The following is a 21,261-nucleotide window of genomic DNA, read 5'->3' on the forward strand; positions in this document are numbered from 1 at the left end:
AAGCATACACTGAGTAATGGAATCATAGGTGTTTGTTTATGTAGGCTCCGTGCTGGGATGTAGGCTCCGATCCCGGGCTTGAACTCATGACCCAGAGATAGCACCACGATCAAGAGATGGACGCTTAACCACCTGAGCCTCTCAGGTGCCCCTGATGGATGGTTTTTATTTTCTTCATTTGCCTTTCTAAACTTTCTAAATACTTAGACATTTAACTATGACAAAAAGAGCCAAGTTAATTTTTTAAGGTAATGTTTTGTAAGTATAGGTTCTTTTAATAGAAGAGTTTGCTCCAGGGGCACCTGGGTGGCTCAGTGGGTTAAAGCCTCTGCCTTCGGCTCAGGTCATGATCCCAGAGTCCTGGGATCAAGCCCCGCATCGAGCTCTCTGCTCAGCAGGGAGCCTGCTTCCTCCTCTCTCTCTGCCTGTTTCTCTGACTACTTGTGATCTGTCTGTCAAATAAATAAAATCTTAAAAAAAAAAAAAAAAGAAGAGTTTGCTCCAGAATCAAAGGTCAAGGAAGGAATCCTTTAACTATTAGTAATTCACTTATTCAGTGTATAATTTTATAGTGCCTTAGCAGTCATAATGTTTATAACTTTTTTTTAAAAGATTTTATTTATTTGTTCAACAGAGGGAGAGATCACAAGTAGGCAGAGAGGCAGGCAAAGAGGGGAGGAAACAGGCTCCCTGCTGAGCAGAGAGCCCGATGCGGGGCTCGATTGCAGGACCCTGAGATCATTACCTGAGCTGAAGGCAGAGGCTTAACCCACTGAGCCACCCAGGCGCCCCCATAATGTTTATAACTTATTAGCATTATAGGATTCAGTATTAGAAGCTATTATTGCCTGGCTGGCTTAGTTAGTAGAGCATGCATTTCTTGATCACAGCAGTGTAAGTTTGAGCCCCACATTGGGTGTAGAGATTACTTAAAAATAAAATATTTTTTTTTAAGTAAGCTATTATTTAAATGTAGCTGTTGTTTTTATAATTGTCTTTGAAAATAAAGAAGTAGAGGACAGATGATTAGCAAGATCACCTTAGAGAAAGTCAGATTTCTTTTGCCTATAATTCTGTTTTTAAAGTTTATTTGACCATTGCAGAATCAGGAATTAATTACACACACACACACACACACACACACACACACACACACAGCTAGTTTCATGAAACATCACATCTTCAGTATGCTCAAGTTTGTATTTCCCCATCCTTTCCAGTCATGACCCTTTCCATTGGTTTCAAGACCTACCCATCAGTAGCATTGTTGGTTTTTTTCCTGATGGTTCTCTCCGTGATCTCTTAACGAGATTGAAGGAAGAATTGTTAGAGGAAAACCAGGCTTGGGGCCCAGCACCTAGGTGCTTTTCTTAGCAAACAATTTAAATACAGTGGAGATGAACCATAACAGAAGTTAGATTCTAAAAAACATAGTGCATCACACCGTGAGAGATACATGGGAATGTCACGTGCTGAGGAACTGGTAGGTTCACATGTCCCAGCCATGTGTTCTTCCATGGCATGTCAAAGCACGTGCAGAATGCCGTATTATAATAAATAATATACATTACATATAATATATAGATACACACATGTACATATGTATATATAAAGTTTATATACATATATATATATATTTTTTTTTTCCCCCTTTCTGGACTTAGGTTATGATGCAGAAGTTCCATACTTGAGTCCTTTCATGCTCTCAGGTTTTGGGGTAACACGACCTTCCTGATGGGGTGGTCGTCTGTGGCTGCTACATGTTAAGAAAACCAAAGCTCAGTGGTCTATTTCTTCTCTCCCTTGACTTGCTATTGCATAGAGAGGTTAAATACCTCACTTACCGGAAAGGAACTCTAAAAATCCAGCCTTATTTCCTTCCTTTTTTTAGGATCTAAGTAGAGGCCAGAAATGCATCAAAAAGGAAGGCTCGTCAGAGATCAGTCAGAAGGTACAAAGTAGGAATTCTGTGGACAGCAGCGGCGCAAGCCCTCAAAATGGGAAGTCTACGCAGAATTCCAGCTTGATTTCAGCGGCGTGCCGGATAAATAATGGCGGCGTAAGCCCAGAAAGGCCAGTGGGTGAAACTTCCTTCTCCGTGCCCCTTCACCCCACCAAGAGACCCGCGTCAAATCCACCACCTATCAGCAACCAGGCAACAAAAGGTAACGTGGCCACATCCGTCGGCGGAGTGTTTTTGGCCGTGTGTGGCGGTGGCGGTGGCAGCTCACAGAGGTATAGCGGCCTCCGCCATCGAGCTGCCGGTCACCTGCCGCCTGCTGCGCTGCGGCGGGCGAGGCGGGGCGGGGCGGTGTGCGCGGGTCGCAGGCTCCCTAGGTCAGCCCCGGGGCTTGGGCGTAGCTTTCTGAAGCGGGTGGTGATCCCGGGGAGGACAGTAAGGGGTTAGCCCTGCTGGGTGGGCAAGGTGGCAGGGCAGACCGCAGTGAAGGTCGAGGAGATCGTGTGGCCCCGGGTAGCAGGGTGAGGAACGGCTCGTGGGCTGTTTCTGCAGCAGCTGTCAGTTTTGTGGCCCAAGCGCGGTTTGATGCAAGATCGGGTCGGGGCCCCTGTTCTAGAGAGAGAGAGAGGCGGGATCAGACCGTGGGTCGGCCTGGTAGGTCACGTGAAGGAGATTGGCTTTTCTCTCTCGAGTAATGCGACGGACGGGAGGTTTGGAACAGTAGAATGCCGGGAGTGCGGCTTGGGCCCTCCGGCACACCCCGGAGCCTGGCCGCGTAGCCCTCCCTCGAAGCTCTCCCGGTGCCGGCAGGAACGGTCTTCACTGTTACTCACGCTGTCGTTGCTGTCTCACAGGTAAACGTCCAAAAAAAGGAATGGCCACAGCCAAACAACGTCTTGGGAAGATCCTGAAGTTGAACAGAAATGGCCACGCCCGTTTCTTCGTGTGAGGAGCCGCCACGGCGGCCGCTCTTCCCCTTCCCTTTGGAGACAGACTCGTGGCGGAGGCGCGGGAGCCTGGCGCTCCCCGCCGCGCCCCTGCCCGGAGCAGTTTGCATGTACAGTAGAGAACACTGCCGGAGGAACAAAATGAACCTGATGCTGCATTTTCACTGTGCCACACCCACTCAGCAATAACCGTTCGGACCTGGTGGGGGAGAGGAAGAAGGAGGGTAGAACCTTAAAAAGAGACCTTGAACTGGAAAAGGTCTCTTGTCAGGGCTTGAATTTCATTTTGTTGTTGGTAGTGTGTTGATTTATTTTCAGTGGTAGGGTAAAAAATTATCAATAATTTATTTAACAGATTTTTTTTTTAAAGTTAACAGCTTTTAAATTCTTTCTTTTTTAAAGCTATTTATTTGGAAGATTTCTGGAGAAATATCTCACTAATTTAGATTTAAGAATGTGAAAGTTTTTAAATTATTTTTGATAGTGTGTATGTTACATGTGGGGAAGAGCCACAGTAACAGTAACTAGTCTGGACTCTTAAATTTGATATTCAGGTTAAAGTCTTAAACAGGGATTTGATGCATTAATTATTTTAAATTAAGATGTATATGAAAATCATTTTATTTTATATATTTCATGTGTTTTTTATAAGCTATTAGCTTCGCTTTTGCTAACATCCAAGGTGCATACTGTTATCCAGGTTGATTACCTTATATCCCACCTTCCCTCTGCACTCCCCATCATTTTGTGACGACGCAACAAGACTCTTCTCTTTGCAGGGAAACACTTTCATAGCCAATGTGTAAGAATTACATAAAAGATCCCACATTTCTCATTTCGTTTGACATTGCAGTTTTCTTCTAATTCTGTAAAAATAGGCTTCTTGCATTTTCATTTTTGCTGATGATATCTGGGTCCCAAAGAGAACAGCTTTAATATCTTTTTCCTACTTGTGGGAAAAGGATTATAAGTTTGGTTAAATTGTCATGTTTATAGTTTTTCAAATACATTTGTAACTACAGAGGGCCTTCTTCATACTGCTGGTGTTGGAGGGCAGGACGAGCACCTGCCACAGAGGTTATATTTTATGACGCTTTTATTCTGTGTACCTAACTTGTTGGAAAATAATGAGATATGGTTTGACTTCGTATATTCAAATCTGCATAATAAGCCGTAATATAATAGGACTATACTATATTAAGTTGTATAGAAGCAAGCATGTTGGAGTAGATCTTTTGGGTGTATGTGTGTTTAGTTTCTTCTCTCTTAACCTTCTAAAGAAATATCTAAGATATGGATTTGGAGTAAAATGGGTGCTTCTTGCAGTTTCTTCCATCTGTCCTAACTTAACCAGTGTATATTGAGTATCTGGTTGAGCTTGAAGGAATCACTTCTCTCCTTTATGCATAGCTCTTACTAAATGCCAGTTTTCAGTTGTTCGTAATAGCTTATATTTTCCCTTTTCCTCCCCACGGCATAAAAATAAGTGATTTCTGGGGCTGGGGTGAAGATATTCCCAATTCTGACAAAAAAAAATTTTTTTCTACAAAGAAAATAGAGGCAAATAAGATAAATTTTATTTTTATGGAGAAGTAATATGGCCATTTGTCTCTTTTGCTCAGCAAGGTAGCAGGACTTGCCCTTCTATATTAAGTATCACTTGAAACGCTAAGAAAAAACATCTCTACCATCATCTTTCATGGTTGCATTTAAATGTGTATTTTCAAAGAGAAATATTTCTTATTCTGTCTCCATTCCAGTATCTCATGGAATAAATACAAAATAGCTTATGGATTAACGTTTCTGGTCCAGATGATTGGACCAGATTCTGGGTCTTATCTAGGTGTCAGGAAAAAGAGTTTTTATGGAAACACTAAATGTCTGTAAAGGGCCTGCGTCACTCTGTCTACACTATGCCAGAACTGGTTAAGAGATGGGTATAATCAGGCATTTGTTGGGTCACTGGATCTCAAGATGTCAAAAGTTGGGGTTTGACTGATTTTCCTATCTCCCAGTATGTAATGTTTTGGTTTTCTGTAGACACTGTTCTAGTGTTAGAGTTCACATGGTTTTGTTTTGGTTTAAGAAATCAGAATTATAATTCCTTCTTAGGTTCTTTTGTTTACTTTACATTTTCATAGCTCTAAATATTTTTAATTACCTGACTTCTTTTCTTTAGCTATAAAAAATTAAAATCAATTTATTTTTATGAGTTAAAATGGTAACCAGTCTCTGCCCTGTGTACTTAGGCCAGTACATCTAATTTTAAGTAGCCAGAATGTGTAAGTATTAAGGTACTGTGGATTCATTTTGGGCAGGTTTAGCCCATGAACTGGCTACGTGAAAAAAGCTTTCAGTAAGATAATCTAACCACTGAAACAATTCATGTATCTTTTTTCCAAATTGGTGAAAATTCAGCCTACTGGCCCGTGAGTTGCCTAGTCAAGCTTGTTCTATACTTACTGGCTGTGATGCCTCCCTTTATCTTGTGGAAGTGGCTGGATTCCGTGTTTTCCTCAGTCTCATTTATAAACCCTCTACCACACAGAAGCTGCAGCTTAGACAAGGAGACATCAGTGGTGGCATTCAGCTAGTTAAGTGCAGAGAAATAGGTAAAACAGTTGTGACTTAATGGTAGTAGTAGATAATGATTTTTTCTGTATTGATTGAAGCAAGTGACTTCTATTAACCTGGGATCCCCTGTACTGGGATAGTGTCACATACTGTGCTCTCCAAGATTGATGAATGATGTCAACAAGACAGCTGGCAGTTGATAGTAGTTCAGCACCCTAGAAATACACTGAATTTCATAAGCATACAGATTTTAAAATTCCAACTGAAATCCTAGAAACCCAGAAAAAACAAGACCATCATGCCCACGATGTAAATACTTAGCTTCAATACTGTTCTGTTTTTTAATAATCCCAATTCTTGCCTTGTCAATGAGCCCTACCGTGTTGACTCGCCTGATGGCCACAGGTACTTATCCAACATCCGTGTGCCCGGCAAGACTTAGTACTGGGGGTACCGTAAAGCTGGGGTGGGAGGCTCTGTTCTGGAAGGTATGTTCTCCAAGAAATAAGCAGTATTACTTTCATTTCTAAGCAAACTTTTTAAGCAGAAGAGGCCCCGTGTAGTAAGAAAAAGAGCATAATTTTATTAGTTTCAACTGAAAAAGTCAACTGTAGAAGTGGAAGTCAATTTTTTTTATTTTTAAAATTTAAGAAACGTTTTTTCAAAAGTTAGTAGGTTAGTGTTGGTAATAGAGGGGTGTGGTGTATAGCATGGAAGGGAGGACGAACCTGGGTTCTTGTTCAAGTTCTGTCATTCACGGATCAGCTGTGTGACTGTAAATAAGTCATTTATGCTTTCTGAGTCTTGGTTTTCTCATTTGGCAGTATGGATAAAAATGTGGTTAAGAAAAACACCGAAAAGCATTCCTTAATTATTGACACTTCATACTTGCAGAGAATTTATCATTATTTAAATTACAACTGACAGTGCACATTTATATCCTTTTAAGTGAAAACTGTTACTCCTAAAATCTGTTTCATATAGAGTATATGCCCAGAGCATGCTACCTAAAACATCTGAAGAATCTCTAAGAAGGTGTTGGATTAAAATCAGAATCCATGCTTGAAGTGAAAGAAAAAGAAGTGAGATAGTTGATGGATAAGAGTGAGAATGTAATCCCCACGTAATCATTAAGATGATTTAAAGGTTTTGCTCAAAGAGGAATTAGGACAGTACTGCTCCACAGACTCTGCCTACTCTTCAGGCACTAGATAGAGGTCAAGTAAGTCATGCAGTTAAAATGTAGCAACTACCCAAGGAGCTAGGGGAAAAAATAGAAGGTGGTCAGAAGATGGGAACCAACAAAGACAGCTCAGGGCTGGCTAACAGCAGCTTGCTGGGTAGAGGGAGAAACCACAGCCACTCTAGTCGTGGAAAGGAGACTTGACATCTTCAAAGGAGAAGATTCTTTCTGTCCTTTTCAAGAGATGCTCTCTGTAGTGATAGGGCAACTCCCCAAAGAGTGAGGAGTGATTGTACGGCCCACGTGACTGCTGGCAGGAGTAACTATTGCAGCATGTAAGCATTTTGCAATTTTATATTAAGAGATGAATAATGTAAATCTGAAAATTTTTCAAAAGCTCATTTTCCCCCATTAAATATTAAGCTAATTGCTCCCTCCGAAAAGAGAAGCTAAAAATCATCAGTCATTTTCAGATGTCCAAGCTTTTATCTAAAGCAGTCTTGAGAAGGTTGAACTTCAGATCGTGAGCTTAGGAAAGGAGTGTTGCCAGTAAGGAAAGGAGACCAGTGAGAGCCAGGAGGGCAGTGACTCACCTGGGGTCACAGAGGACCCTAGACCTCAGGTCGCTTGCTTGCTTAGCTCCTGTTGTGACACTGTGCATCCTGTCCTCATCCGGGGGTGGATGATGGTCACATGCTGTCTACTAGTCAGGTGGAAAGAAAGGGGGACAAATAATATACTTACTCCATTGCTGATGAACGTAATGTAATTTTAATAATACTGTAGCCTTACTAAAAACCCTTTTATTTTGTTTTTCACTGAACATCATCCCTAAGTCAAATATTTGATACCCTTATGTAAACAAAAATTTTAAAGTAAGGGCATTAAGAAGCAAATGCCTATTTCCAAAGCAATTAGCTTATCATGACTGTGGTTTTATTCTTTTATCGTATTTTTTCCCTTTATAATGGGTAGGGAAAATAATACTCACTTGCCTGCATTACCCCTTAGACTCTCCCACTCACCCTTGGTGCCCTTTCTAGTGTCCTAAAGCTTTGTCTTAGTAAGTGCAAAGTTAAATTTTTTGTTACAACCTTTTTGAAACTGTATTCAGTGATTCTTCCAAGTTTATCTGCTCTGCACTATCTCACTACTAAACCCTGGCTACCACGTAGCCCTTGACCTCCAAGTAGTTTACCTATGCAAGACCTGTGACATTCTGAATTCACTTTTCTTTTTTTCAGCAAACAGTCCTAAAGGGAACTTGATCATAAAGATAAACCTTGCCTCCACCCAGTTTTATTTTGGCCATTTCCTTTTCAAAATGTCAGCTCTTTCCCCCAAGACTTTTCACCAAAACAATGATCATAAGTGCTGGAATATAGACTATTTTGCAGGAATAAAGTAACCCAGACATACTCTTACATTTCTTTGGTGGATTTTGGTTGGTAACAGTTACCAGCATTAAGTGTGATATATAGTGAGGAGTTGATTCCTTGCCTAGAATCATTTCTTCCCTCTAAGATTCATAAGTAACCTTTTATTTTTACAAAGCATACATACAAACTTCTACATTATAATCAGGGACCTGAGGTGTAACTTGCTAAGTGAACCCCAAGGTTATTTTATCTTGCAAAAGAAACCTAAACCAAACTAAGGGCCTTACATTTATGGTTAGACTGAATCAAAAGCTATAACCTCAGTTTTTTCAAAAACAGCTTCTGACTGCAAAAGCAAGTCATGCAGTTGTTAGGTATGAAATAGCACTGATCAGGAAACACATATGCATCTTTGCAGACTGTATTTCCTTCCGAAAAGACTTTTCTACTTTTAATATAAATTAAGCCATAACAGTTTCATGCTGTGGAAAGAGGGTGAAAAGGTTCATTTTAAGAGATTATATAATATGAATTTTCACATTTACTGTGAAATGTCTAACTTTGCCAGTGCTTCAGCAGGTTTTTGTGGGGGTGGGGGTGGGGGCGTAGAGGGTGGCGATGTGGGGTTAGTGTTGGTTTTAGGGGTTTTAAATCTGTGAAATTTGAAAAGGGGACAGTTGTTGGCTATGGTATTTACTAGTTTTGTAGTAATGTTTTGCTAGCCTGACTGACTTTCCTTAACTGATTTTTATGCCCATGGTCCAAGGTGACTGTTGCCCTTTCTTGTTTGGGGTGTCTGCGGAATAGTGTCTTGTCTGTTTGTATAGGCAGTCCGTATGTGTGCACATGTGTGTCCTTTGAATACAGAAGCACACGGTGTGACAACAGAGTGGGGTGTGGCTGGGAAATGGGATGCTGAAGCTTTAAGAACATTTTTTTTTTGATTCATAACAGTATTTCCCATCTTTTGCCTGCAGGCAGGGAAAGTGTACAGTATTTATTTTGTTTCTGTTTCAAATTTGTAAGTCTTTAAGTAGCTTACATTGGTTATTATAGGAGACGACAAGTGACTTGTTTAAAGTTGTATTTAGTACTCTTACTTTCCAATTTCTGTATTTTAAAATATTGAAATTAAAATTGTATTACTTCTGTTTTGATTATTTTAGCACTCGGTGTATTTTTTGCTCATTTTGTTTGAAAGTATAAATGTTGAAAGTTGTATAAAATGTGTCTTTGAAAGAAAAAAAAAATCTGAATTCTATATCCAATTCTGACTTTTCGTTCCCTTTTTCTGCTTATTAACTCATAGGAGATTTGAGAATGTGAAAAACTGTGTCAGACTTATGCTTCTTACTATTTCTGAAGGTTTAAATGTGAAAAGTAATGTGGCCTGTTCTTCTACGGGAAGTATTGCTGGGGAAGCAGTTGCTGAAAGAGAGGAACGAACATAGGATGCTGCCGTGCCAGGGCAGTGGGTGTTTACTGATGGACATTTAAGAGCACTCATTGCCCCCAGCCCGGGCACCCTGCAAGTGTTTATTGAGCACCCGCAGTATACCAAGTGCTGTTCTAGTGCCAGGGCTGCAGGCATGAGCAAAACCCAGCCCCAGGCCTCAGGGAGCTTATGGCAGATGTCAATATGGGGGGAGGGCTGTGCCTTGGTGACCCGCTGCCTCAGTGTGGGTGGGAGCAGAAGTGCTGGTTCAGTGAGAAGGACCGACTCTCTTTCATATGTGCTTTTGAGGGGCCCCAATACGTGGGTCTGGGACGATACATGGTAAAGTGAGAGAGAAGCCACAGACCAAGGAAGAAGTGTATGGGCTTGGGGGCAGCACTTGAGGGCAGAAGAAGGGCCTGGGAAGGGGGCAGCAAGGGGCTGAGCGTCCCCTCTGGACGAGGACCCCAACTGGAAACAAGGTACTGGAAACCAGGCTCCTGAGGGAGCAGAGGCCTGTGCTCTTCTGAACCGAATTCTGGCAAGGCCGCAGGTGTCCTGGGTGCACACCCCTGGCGTCCCTCAGTCACCATACCAGAGGGCCATGCAAAGCACGTTTCCACCTCCTCTTTAGCCTTAACTGGCCTGCCTTTTGGCCCAGCTGATTGAGACCTAAATCTGAACTAAAAAATAGTAAAAATCCGCAGACTGACTGGATACCTGTGGGATGCTCCGCCATAGTTATCAGGACCTGCTCTCCTCAGACTTCTAGCCTGATTTTTTGAGTTGGCACCAAGCAGTGGGACTGAGACAGACCCCATCACTGTCTGACGTGGCGTTACCCACCCCTCATTTTAGATTGACAAGAATCGGGTGCTCTACAGAGGTTTGAAGAGAAGCCCTGATTATCTTTAGTCCGTGTGAGTACTTCCTGCGTACAAGGCAGATTTTCATTCCTTCCTCAGGTCAACCCAATGATGTGGGTGCTGTATTGTCCATTCATCCTATGGATGAACATGAGGCCAGAGAGCGTAAATATGTCTGTGTTCACTCTAATAAGTAAAATTGAGATTTTAATCAAAAGCCTAGCTAAAAGCTATGGGTATTTTTTTTTTAATTTGTCTTTCTCTAATTATTTACTTTCAATTATTAAAAAGGAATAGAAGGTCCTTAGGAATGGTTTGGGTTCTAAACATTTCTTTGTAGGTACCCATTTTGGATTGGAACATACTGTCTTCAGAAGTTTTCTGTCATTCAACTTCGAGTCTAGTTATCCCAAGGACAGGCACACATGAAAGATTATCTCCTAGGATTTCACCTTCTAGTGGACGACAGGCTGTAAACAAGGGGCATGGCATACTGTGAAAATACACGAACCTAACAGCAGTTCCCAGAGCCGCATACCAAGGGTACGAGGACCAGCTGTGCCTGGGGTGCGGCTTGCACAGGCAGGGACATGGCACCTGTCAGGAGCACAGCTGCCACCATTGCCCTTTCCGTGCAGAGGCCTCTCCTGCCGTTTTCTGCCCCTCAGCTCTGTAAGCAGGCCAGCCCTGGTAAGGAAGGGGGAAGAAGAGGCCTGCTGCTTGCCTTCCGGAGCCTGGCTTCTCTCCTACCCCCACCTCCCCAACCCCTTCCCATCCGTGTCCTCACCTTCATTCTCTTCCAGGTTCTCCATTCCCCCTTCCTGGCCTCTTCCCTCCCCTTGGTCCCAGAAATACCCTTTATAACTTTTAAAGTGCTAATTTTGGAATGTTGTAAAGTCACTATCCCTTCTATGCCAGAGTTGACAAGGAAAAATGAAGGACCCCAAAATAGAATGTAACGTGTAAATTCCATACATTTTTTAAGTCAAATAAAACCTGGAACAAAAGATTCTCAACTGTAGAAATAGTATTTCTATTCCTTCACTCTACAAGCTGCCCTACCTAAAGATCTTGAGAGTATGTGTGTCTGGGATAACACCCACCAAGTTAGTGGTGGCTGGTGGCCTGGGGAATGAGAATGGGGACCTCATTGAGCCTGGGAACTTCTACACACAGGTTTCATGTTTTGTTGTTTTTCCTAATTCAAATAACCTGTTAAATTTGTGACTAAAAGAGACAAATTTGTTCTGCCACAGGGTGTCGGTTAGCTGCCCAAGAACATACTACTGACACCCTCGCACCTATTCACACCCATCAGAAATCAGGCCCTTGTGATCCTGGGGTGCTGTACTGGCCACCAAGCGGGTCTGGGGACAGACACAGAACAGGTCACCAGGGAGTTCTTTGGGTCTCCTCTCCTGCTCTCTGCCTTGTCTCTGCTTCCATTGCTGTACTTCTCACTCTGCAGTGGGTACCTGTTCCTCGTTTCGTCTGTCTGAACTCCCAGCCTCAGTGTGTTCTTTTATCCTTGACACCTTCGAGTTTAGCACCAATCTCACCAAAATTACACTGAATAAACACATAGACAAACACAGTCCTTATTACCGTGATTCTCTCCCTCTCTCTCTAGCAGTGGGATTAGATGGGAGCGGGTGGAGGAGACGGGAGAAAAGAAAAATGTGGAAAAATGAGAAAAGAACTTCATACAACTGTAGAATTCTGCTTCAACTAGTAAGAACTCTGGAGGCGGGGGCGCCTGCGTGGCTCAGTGGGTTAAGCAGCTGCCTTTGGCTCGGGTCATGGTCTCAGGGTCCTGGGATCGAGCCCCTCATCGGGCTCTCTGCTCAGTGGGCGCCTGCTTCCCCCTCTCTCCCTTCCTGCCTGCCTGCTTGTGATCTCTCTTTCTGTCTAATAAATAAAATCTTCAAAAAAAAAAAAAAAAAAAAGAACTCTGGAGGGGCACCTGGGTGGCTCAGTTGGTTAAGCATCTGACTCTTGATTTTGGCTCAGTTCATGATCTTAGGGTTGTGAGACTGAGCCCAAGTTGGGCTCTGTACACAACACGGAGTCTGCCCGAGATTCTCTCTCCCATTCCTTGTGCCCCTCACCCTGCTTGTACACTGGCATGCTCACTCTCTCAATAAATAAAATAAAAAAGAACCATGGAAACTGACCAATGTGGTATTATAAAAATGACGTTTCAGAAAAAGAAGACAGAATAGATTTTTCTTTAATGAGATAAACATTATATAGCTCACATAGAACCTAAAACTTAAATTTTATTGTAATTGCTTTGTAAACGTCCATTTATACAGGTGTACCTTGCTCTGAAAATACAGCACTGGTTTTAAGTAATGGTTAATATGTACAACTACAAAACTAATTGGGTGGTACCAAATTATGAAAGGATTTTTTTTCTATCAAAAGGAGAGGAAAGCGCGTTTGCCCAAAGTTACTTGATTCCACAGAGCGGTATTTTCAGAGCTTTGAACAGGACGCTTCACGGGTGCTGTGGCTCCGCTTTATTCTGGGCGGTGTGATGGTCAGAAAGGGAGTTGCTCCGGGTCTCAGCCAGACTCATCTTGGAAGACCAATTGCGACGCCACTGGCTTGGCCACGGACTAACATGTAAGTACACTGAACCCAGTAGAGACTTTGCGCTCTAAAGATTCCTCGACAGGGCGCCTGGGTGGCTCAGTGGGTTAAGCCACTGCCTTCGGCTCAGGTCATGATCTCAGGGTCCTGGGATCGAGTCCCGCATCGGGCTCTCTGCTCAACAGGGAGCCTGCTTCCTCCTCTCTCTCTCTGCCTACTTGTGATCTCTCTCTGTCAAATAAATAAATAAAATCTTTAAAAAAAAAAAAAAAAAAGATTCCTCGACAGATGGGCACCTGGGTGGCTCAGTGGATTAAGCCACTGCCTTGGGCTCAGGTCATGATCCCAGGGTCCTGGGATTGAGTCCCACATCGGGCTTCCTTTGCTCTGCAGGGAGCCTGCTTCTCCCCTTCCTCTGCCTCTCCCCCTGCCTGTGCGCTCTCTCTCTCTCTCTCTTTCTCTCTCTCCCTCTCTCTCAGTGTCAAATAAATAAATAAAATCTTAAAAATAAAAAAATAAAGATTCCTCAACAGAGAGAGGAGCCTGGTCTCGAACAGGACCAACAGAACACAAGCTCCAGGCTTGGTTCCCAAACTCCAGATCAACTCCACCTGGTGGACACCTTACACTTCTGTATCAGATCCCAAATCCCACGTTCAGTAGCAAGCAGGCTACTCAGTGAACAGCCTCACCAATCTTCAATTGCCCAAGCCAGGTTCTTCTAGTGTACTGTCCTCAACCTGGCCCTCTCCCAGCCCCAACCAATGATTCACGTAACATCAATGATCTCTGTACTGGGTAAGTTATACAGAAGGAAGCTATGCATTAGCTATTTGCCTCGTCTTAGAACAGAATATGGACAAAAAGCTTTTTGGACCCCACATCCCCCTCCTCCCTCTGGGAAGGTCAGTTGTTAACCACCACCTCCTCTGTTTCCTTTTACAGTAAAACTTCCTGCAGATACTATCTTCATTGGCTGTTTCTCTCACTGCCCATTCATGCTTCAACCCCCACCAGTCTTTGTTCTTACCATTCTGCTACCCACCACACTGTGAAGCTCAGGACAGACTCCGAAGTGACGAGCAGCCACAGAGACCCTGGGGGATGAGGATAGCTATCTCGGATGTTCTAGCCCCAGCTGAGCTCCCAGCTGGATGCAGCCCCAGGAATGACTAGTTAGGCTGTGTAAAGCAGAACTACCCAAATGAGCTCAGTCAACTCACAGAACCATGAAAAATGAACCCTCGTTTTCGGCCACTAAGTTTTGGGGTGGTTTGTTGCATAGCAATAAATAACACATTACTCTACCCTCTTTCACTCAGTCTTGATGGCCCTCAATGTAGTTGATCATTCTTTTGTGAAATATTTAAAAATGTGACTTTCATGATTCCCTAATTCTAGTTTTCCTCCTACCTCAGTGGCCGCTTTCAGCCTTCTCAGGTCTATCAGTCTTCTTCATCAGAGGGGCAGATCCTTGCAATTCTCTTCTCGGTTTATACTCTTCATGGGTGATCTTATTAGTCCTGTGGGTTTAACCATCCCTGTGTTCACAGCCCTACTTCTGACCTCTTCTATGAGCGCCAGACTCACCGGTTCAAGCGCAGGCTGGGCATTTCCTCTTGGTTGTCTAGTAAGAATCCTGTAATTCTTCTTCTGTCTCGAAACCCTGCATGACCTGGGTTTTAAAAGGGATTTGTTTTAATCAGGTGTGGTAAGACGTGTACGCATGGAAATGTCCATTATGAAGCAGGATGTTTTCCCTAGTAACAGGAGGCCAGCACACCTTGCCCGGCCGCACAGGGAGGCACCAACCAAGTCCAGGAGGCAGAGAGAGTGGGAAAAATGTGGGCAAGAACATTTAATGTGACTGCTGGGAGAAGCACTTAGTGAGGTGTGTCGCTCTTGCCAGCAAGAACGACCCCGAGACACCGAGTGACAAGCTTGCGAATCTTTATTGTTCTCCCCTTACCCGGATGTTTACCCCTATTTATATCCCCTCTCCTCCAATCAGCAGACTGTACACGTGAAAGGAAGCCTGATCAACGCTTAGCATGATAGAAGGCTCGCAGTGTCCACGGGCTTCCTGTTCTGGGCATAGCCAATCATCTTTCAGGTGGTGCGCAGGTCCTCTGCCTGGCCGCAGGCGCAAGCGCCATGTTGCATATTATGTAAGTAGCTGCCCCCGACAGCTCCCCCTTTTCTTTTATATATATGGCAGGGACTGTGCCTGTCTTAGGTTGCCGATCCTCACCTTCCATGCTTACTCATCATCGGGTACTCCCCCTGGTCGAGGAGCCCCTGTCTTAGGTTGCTATGGATGTGGGACCAGTCTTAACCGTCTTTGACTACCGGTCCAGCATGCTGAGCCATATTTGGGGGGAGGTACCATCCTCAAGGGCCATGATAGCTTGTACAATCATATCTCGTTGTTGTCGTTGTTGGCGGCCTAGATGGCAGAGGTATCTTAGCATAAATATAGACGCTCCCACCATAAGAGCACAAAATACTCCTATGCCTGCCCATTCCTTCAGGAAGGTCAATGAGCTTTGAATCAATTTAACCCAGTCTCCTACGGAAGCCAGGGACACTTTGGTGGCATTTAGGCTTACAATTTGGGATCTAAGCAGCCGCGTAAGGTTATGAAATTTGGCGGACGAAGTCCCATTGAGCATTTTTCCTAACTCTTTGGAGATATTGGCAGCTCTGGTGAAGTTATGATACTCTACTGGCGTAACACAGATTCCCTTCATATTGCTTATACATCCCACTGCCAGAAGTCCCTCTAGAATCTCCATTTGTTCTTGTAGCAAGTCCACTCTCTGATTTACAATTAGGATCCCTGCATATAAGTGTCCATTGATCTGTTCCTGGGTAGCCAATGCCTCTGCTAGTTGTCCTGTCACATTGTTGAGTGCTGCGGCAATCTGTACAGATGTAGTCAGGGCTATAGCTGCTGCCATGGCTGCAGCTGCCGAAGCTGCTATTGCGGCCACCAGATTGCGGCTGTAATTCCAAAGTCCCTTCTAGGTCGCAGCAACACAGGCAGCTCGTCTATGTTAACCAACACCGGCATAGGAATGTATGTTGGTATTCTTGTTATCAAAGCAGAGTCCCCTGTCGAGCTGTTCCAACATTCAGACAACCAGCACCTGTCACCCAAGGCACGCTGGTAGTAGCATTGGTGGCGAAGATAGGAGGGAGGATCTCCAACTCATTTGTCAGTGGCATCGGGACAGGCCAGGCCTTCACCAGTGCCCACATCTGTCGTTGGCTTGCCTCTATCGTGCTGTCCTGGCTCAGGATCATCACCATCATCATCCACAGGCTCCACTGCCACCATCCTCGTGAGCCTCTCAGGAACCCACACTGGAGTTGCAGCATCCTGTGGAAAAACACAGAGAGATCCTCGGTGCCACCGGAGCACCAGGTCCGGGCCTTTCCATATCCCGGTAAGGATATCTTTCCATTTAACCATCATCTGTGACTGCTTATGCTGGCCCCAGTGGCTTTCTGTGGCGGACAGGCCATCTGTATCTAGCGTCAGAAAATTTAAAATAAATGTTACTAAATTGGTGAGATCTCTGGGGGTAGTGTATTCTTCCCCTACTCCCCCTCTTTTTATTTTTTGTAATGTGGTCTTGAAGGTTAAGTGGGCTCTTTCAACTATTCCTTGACCTTGTGGATTATAAGGGATTCCTGTGCTATGTTGAATACCGTAGCAGGCTAAAAAGCTCTTGAATGTTTTAGATGTATAAGCAGGCCCATTATCTGTTTTCAAACTTTTAGGTACACCCCAGCATGCAAAGCTTCGTAAACAATGGGTTATTACATTTTTAACATTTTCTCCTCTTACTGGTGGGGCCATTACTATTCCTGAGCAAGTATCTATGGACAGATGCAGGTATCTCTGAAGTCCAAAGGATGGAACATGTGTCACATCCATCTGCCACAAATGATTGGGGAGCAGGCCTTTAGGGTTAACACCCCATGAGGGCATTGGAAGATGTACAGAATAATTACCACAGCTTCGCACAATCTCCCGCGTGTTTGCTCTGGATATGTTAAAACGCATTTTCAAGGTATCAGGGTTCACGTGCCATTTTTGATAGTGCTTTGCTTCTTCTATAGTACAGCAGAGATCAAACTTAGCATTTGCATCTGCCAAGTTGTTACCTCTGTCATTGGTCCAGGCATCCCCGAGTGAGCTCTCATATGGCCAATATAAAAGGGTGCATATCGGGTTCTTACAGCGCTCCTTAAGTCTGATAATAATAAGGAGATGGGAGGGCGCCTGGGTGGCTCAGGTCATGATCTCAGAGTCCTGGGATCGAGTCCCGCATCGGGCTCTCTGCTCAGCAGAGAGCCTGCTTCCCTCTCTCTCTCTCTCCCTGCCTCTCCATCTACTTGTGATTTCTCTCTGTCAAATAAATAAATAAAATCTTAAAAAAAAAATAAGGAGATGGGAAATTGAGATGGAGAAATAATAGCTGTTTCTATCGAGCGAGTAACAGCGACTGCATATTTGCTGTCTGACATTATGTTGAGGGGTGTCGGCAAATGACTGTAGGACCACAGTAATTACCAGCAATTCTGTCCTTTGTGCTGTATTTGCTGGTACAACCACAGGTGTTACATGTCCATTTATAACGTAAGCACCTGTCCCGTTTTTGCTCCCATCAGTGAAAACAGTGGTAGCTCCTGCCAAAGGTTCTAAGCGACATACCTTTGGCCATATGAAATATGTTTCTTTACAGAAGTCAATTAGAGGATGAGAAGGATAGTGATTATCAAACTTTACGGGGTAAGAAGTTACTAAGATAGCCCAGTTATCATTGGAATTTACAAGGATATTCATTTGACCCTTATCACAGGGAATAATGCAAGTATCAGGTAACCGTCCAAGAATGCTAAGACACATCCTTATGACTTTGGCAGTTAAGCTAGCAACAGCATTTGGATATGTAGTAGCAGCACGGGAGAGATTATGTGGTAAGTAAGCCCACTGTAGAGGCCCTCCTTGCCATAGCACGCCTGTAGGTGAGCCTGGCGATGGAATGACTGTAGCCATCACTGGAGCGGCAAGGTTACATCTATCTGCAGTCGTATTAGACATTCTCTCTTCAATCAAATTTAAAGTCTTAACAGCCTCGGGGGTGAGGGATCTAGGAGAATCTAAACCTGGATCCCCACGTAGAATATCAAATAAAGGTTGTAATTCACTTGTGGTGACTTTAATATATGGTCTTATCCAGTTAATATCTCCTAGGAGTTTTTGGAAATCATTTAGGGTTTTAAGGTGATCCTTTCGTATGCTCATTTTCTGGGGTGATATCATCGTGTCTGAAACCCTCAGACCTAAATATTCCTTCAGGTTTCCTGCTTGAATTTTCTCAGGGGAGATTACTAGCCCCCATGTGGCAAGCTGTTGTTGCATGTAAGTCAATGCCTCAGGGAGTGTCTGCGGATCCTCTCCACAAAGTAAAATATCATCCATGTAATAATAACAATGAATATATGTGAATCTTTTTCGAAAAGACTGAAGGGCATTGCTGACATACAATTGGCACATTGTAGGACTATTGGCCATCCCTTGCGGGGGACAACCCATTCATATCTTTGATCAGGCTCGGCATGATTAACAGATGGGAGGGTAAATGCAAACCTTTCTGTGTCCTCTGAGTATAGGGGTATAGAGAAGAAGCAGTCTTTGATGTCAATAACTAAGGACAGCCAATTTTTTGGCAATGCAGTGACTATGGGAAGTCCCAATTGAATGGGTCCCATTATCTGCATTTGCTCGTTTATCTGCCTGAGATCATGCAACAGCCTCCACTTACCTGACTTTTTCTTTATGACAAATATAGGAGTATTCCAAGGAGATGTGGATTCACGCAAATGACTCTCCTTCAATTGGTCTTGGACAAGTTCTCTAGCTGCCATCAATTTCTCTTTTGTCAGCGGCCACTGAGGCACCCACCGAGGTGTATCATCCTTCCATTTAATTCTTATTGCCCCAGTGGCCACTGGAAAAAACCCTGGCCCCCCATCGATGGTAGCCTAGGGTCTCCTTGCCTTTGCTTTCCTAGTCCTTCTCCTGGTTTATATCCCATATTCTCCATTATATGCTTTGCAGGATCACTATATAATTTCTCTGTGGTTATCACAATATCCATTTGTTCCAAGATGTCTCGTCCCCAGAGCGTTACGGGAAGGGGATGCACATAAGGTTGTCCCTCTTCATCCTCCCACTCTAATGAAGAGGCACTAAGGTCTGGAATCGTGGCCACTCCAAGACCTCTTAGTGTTTGATTTGCTTTTACTAGTGCCCAATCTTTTGGCCAGTCTCTTTGGTTAACGATTCTTTTGTCAGCTCCTGTATCCAATAGTACATAGAACTTCCTTCCCCTTATCTTTAAGGGTAACATAGGCCTATGTTTCATATCCATAGTTAAGCATGCTAAAGAATCCCCTGTCAACCCCTCCTTTTCTTTGAAGACCTGTAGATGCATAGTTACCATGCTTACTAGGCAAAATCAAGAGCTGAGCAATTCTTTCTCCAGGGTTAATGACTGTTATACCCTTTGGGGAAGAAACCAAGATTTTAACCTCTCCAGTAAAATCTGGATCAATCACTCCTGGATGAACAATTAAGCCTTTTAAGGTAGAGGAACTCCTCCCTATAAGCAACCCCACGGTTCCCTCTGGGGGGCCTCCCGCTAGATCAGAGGGAACCGCCTGCACTCCCATATCTGGCGTTAGGACCAGTCTGGAGGTTGCACAGATGTCGAGTCCTGCAAATCCTGCAGTTGCTCACCTTGGTCTGTTGGTGGATAAAGTTGCCGCGCCATCTGGGGCAGAGTCATGACCGCCCCGTACATTTGATTCGGGCCCTGGGGGGATGGGCCCAGCCATCCGTTTTTTGACTCACCCCAATTATTAGGGGGTAATGGGTTGCCTTCTATATCAACCACAGAACGGCATTCACTGGCCCAGTGGTTTCCTTTTCTGCACCTTGGGCATAAGTTGGGTTTAGGATATCCTGGAGATTTACCACTAGCTGCTTCACCAGGCTTCACAAACTTGACCTTGATATTGCGTTTTTCTTTGAGGGCAGTCCCTCTTGAGGTGGCCCCCTTGGCCGCATAGAAAGCATCCTTTGGGTCTTGCTCCTGTGCCTTGTAAGGCTTGCGCAAACGCAGCAGCCATAACCTGTCCTTGAATGACTTGCCCTGAAATGTCTCTGCAAACTTTAATATAAACAGATAAATCCTTAGCCTTCCATGGCCTAATAGCTTCTCTACACCACTTATTTGCATTTTCAAAAGCCAACTGTTTAACCAGAGGCATGGCAGTATCCACGTCCCCAAATACTCTCCCTGCTGTTTGCATTAACCTATCTACAAAATCTGCGTAAGGCTCATTTGGCCCCTGCAATACTTTGGACAGTTGCCCTTCAAAGTGTCCCGCCCCCCGCAAGGTTCTCCAAGCTTTAGTCGCAGCTGTAGCTATTTGATGATAAACTCCAGGTGGGTACTGACTTTGCGCTTGGGATCCCAAATAAAGCCCAGTGCCGGTTAACATATCTAAATTCCACTGAGGATTTCCTGCTGCTGCATTCCTCCTTGCTGTCTCCTGACAATTATCCTGATTTTGTATTTTCCACTCTAAATACTGTCCCCTTGATAGTACAGCTTTAGCTAAATTTCCCCAATCTTCAGGAGTGAGGTAAAGGCTCCCCACAGCGTCCACCAAGGAAATTGTGAAAGCAGCCTGTGGCTCATATTGCATAACCGCCTCTTTAAGTTGCTTCACCAATTTGAAATCTAAGGGCTGATGATACCTCTGCTGGTTCTGATCTTTCGTAACAGGAAAAAACCCTTTTCCAGGACCGAGTACCTCCCTCCAATTTTCCGCTATGCAAGCAGGACATAGACACGCCCCCGAACAGGCGGGCCTGTAAGCGGTGGCCATTCATAAGGTGGGGCTGTAGGGCCAGGAAATGGCACTGTGGTATTAGGTTTATTCCCTACTTCCTCTTTTAATTTTAACTGCGCCATAACCTTTTGTAACTCCTCTTTCTTCTCTCTCAGTTGAGCCAGAACCTTCCTCACTTCTCCCTCTTTTAAATTTTCTTCTCCCTTCACCTTCTCCTGCGTGGCTATGTCTTCTAGCTCGTCCTCAGAGAGCCCTTCGGAGCTTTCACTATCAATATTAGAGCTTCAGAGCGGCTCTCTACGAAACTCTTCTTTCACTTGCTCTAAAACCTCTTCCCCCCTGTTTTATGACTTCCCGCACTGGCTCCCGCTCTGACTGCAGGCATAG

The 21,261-nt window shown here is 44.1% G+C and overlaps 1 protein-coding gene across 1 annotated transcript in view; it reads left to right on the plus strand.

Moving 5' to 3' along the window:
* The window catches only part of KDM7A (lysine demethylase 7A), an 84,742-nt gene extending 75,431 nt beyond the window's left edge, over positions 1–9,311 (plus strand). Inside the window, exons 19-20 of the mRNA XM_059396283.1 lie at positions 1,892–2,165; positions 2,815–9,311. Of these exons, the coding sequence (XP_059252266.1) occupies positions 1,892–2,165; positions 2,815–2,909 (369 nt within the window). The 3' untranslated portion in view covers positions 2,910–9,311. The remainder of the gene's footprint in view (positions 1–1,891; positions 2,166–2,814) is intronic.
* Positions 9,312–21,261: the final 11,950 nt, after the last annotated feature.

The sequence above is a fragment of the Mustela nigripes genome, chromosome 4 (assembly GCF_022355385.1).
Source record: "Mustela nigripes isolate SB6536 chromosome 4, MUSNIG.SB6536, whole genome shotgun sequence".
Classification (NCBI taxonomy): Eukaryota; Metazoa; Chordata; class Mammalia; order Carnivora; family Mustelidae; genus Mustela; species Mustela nigripes.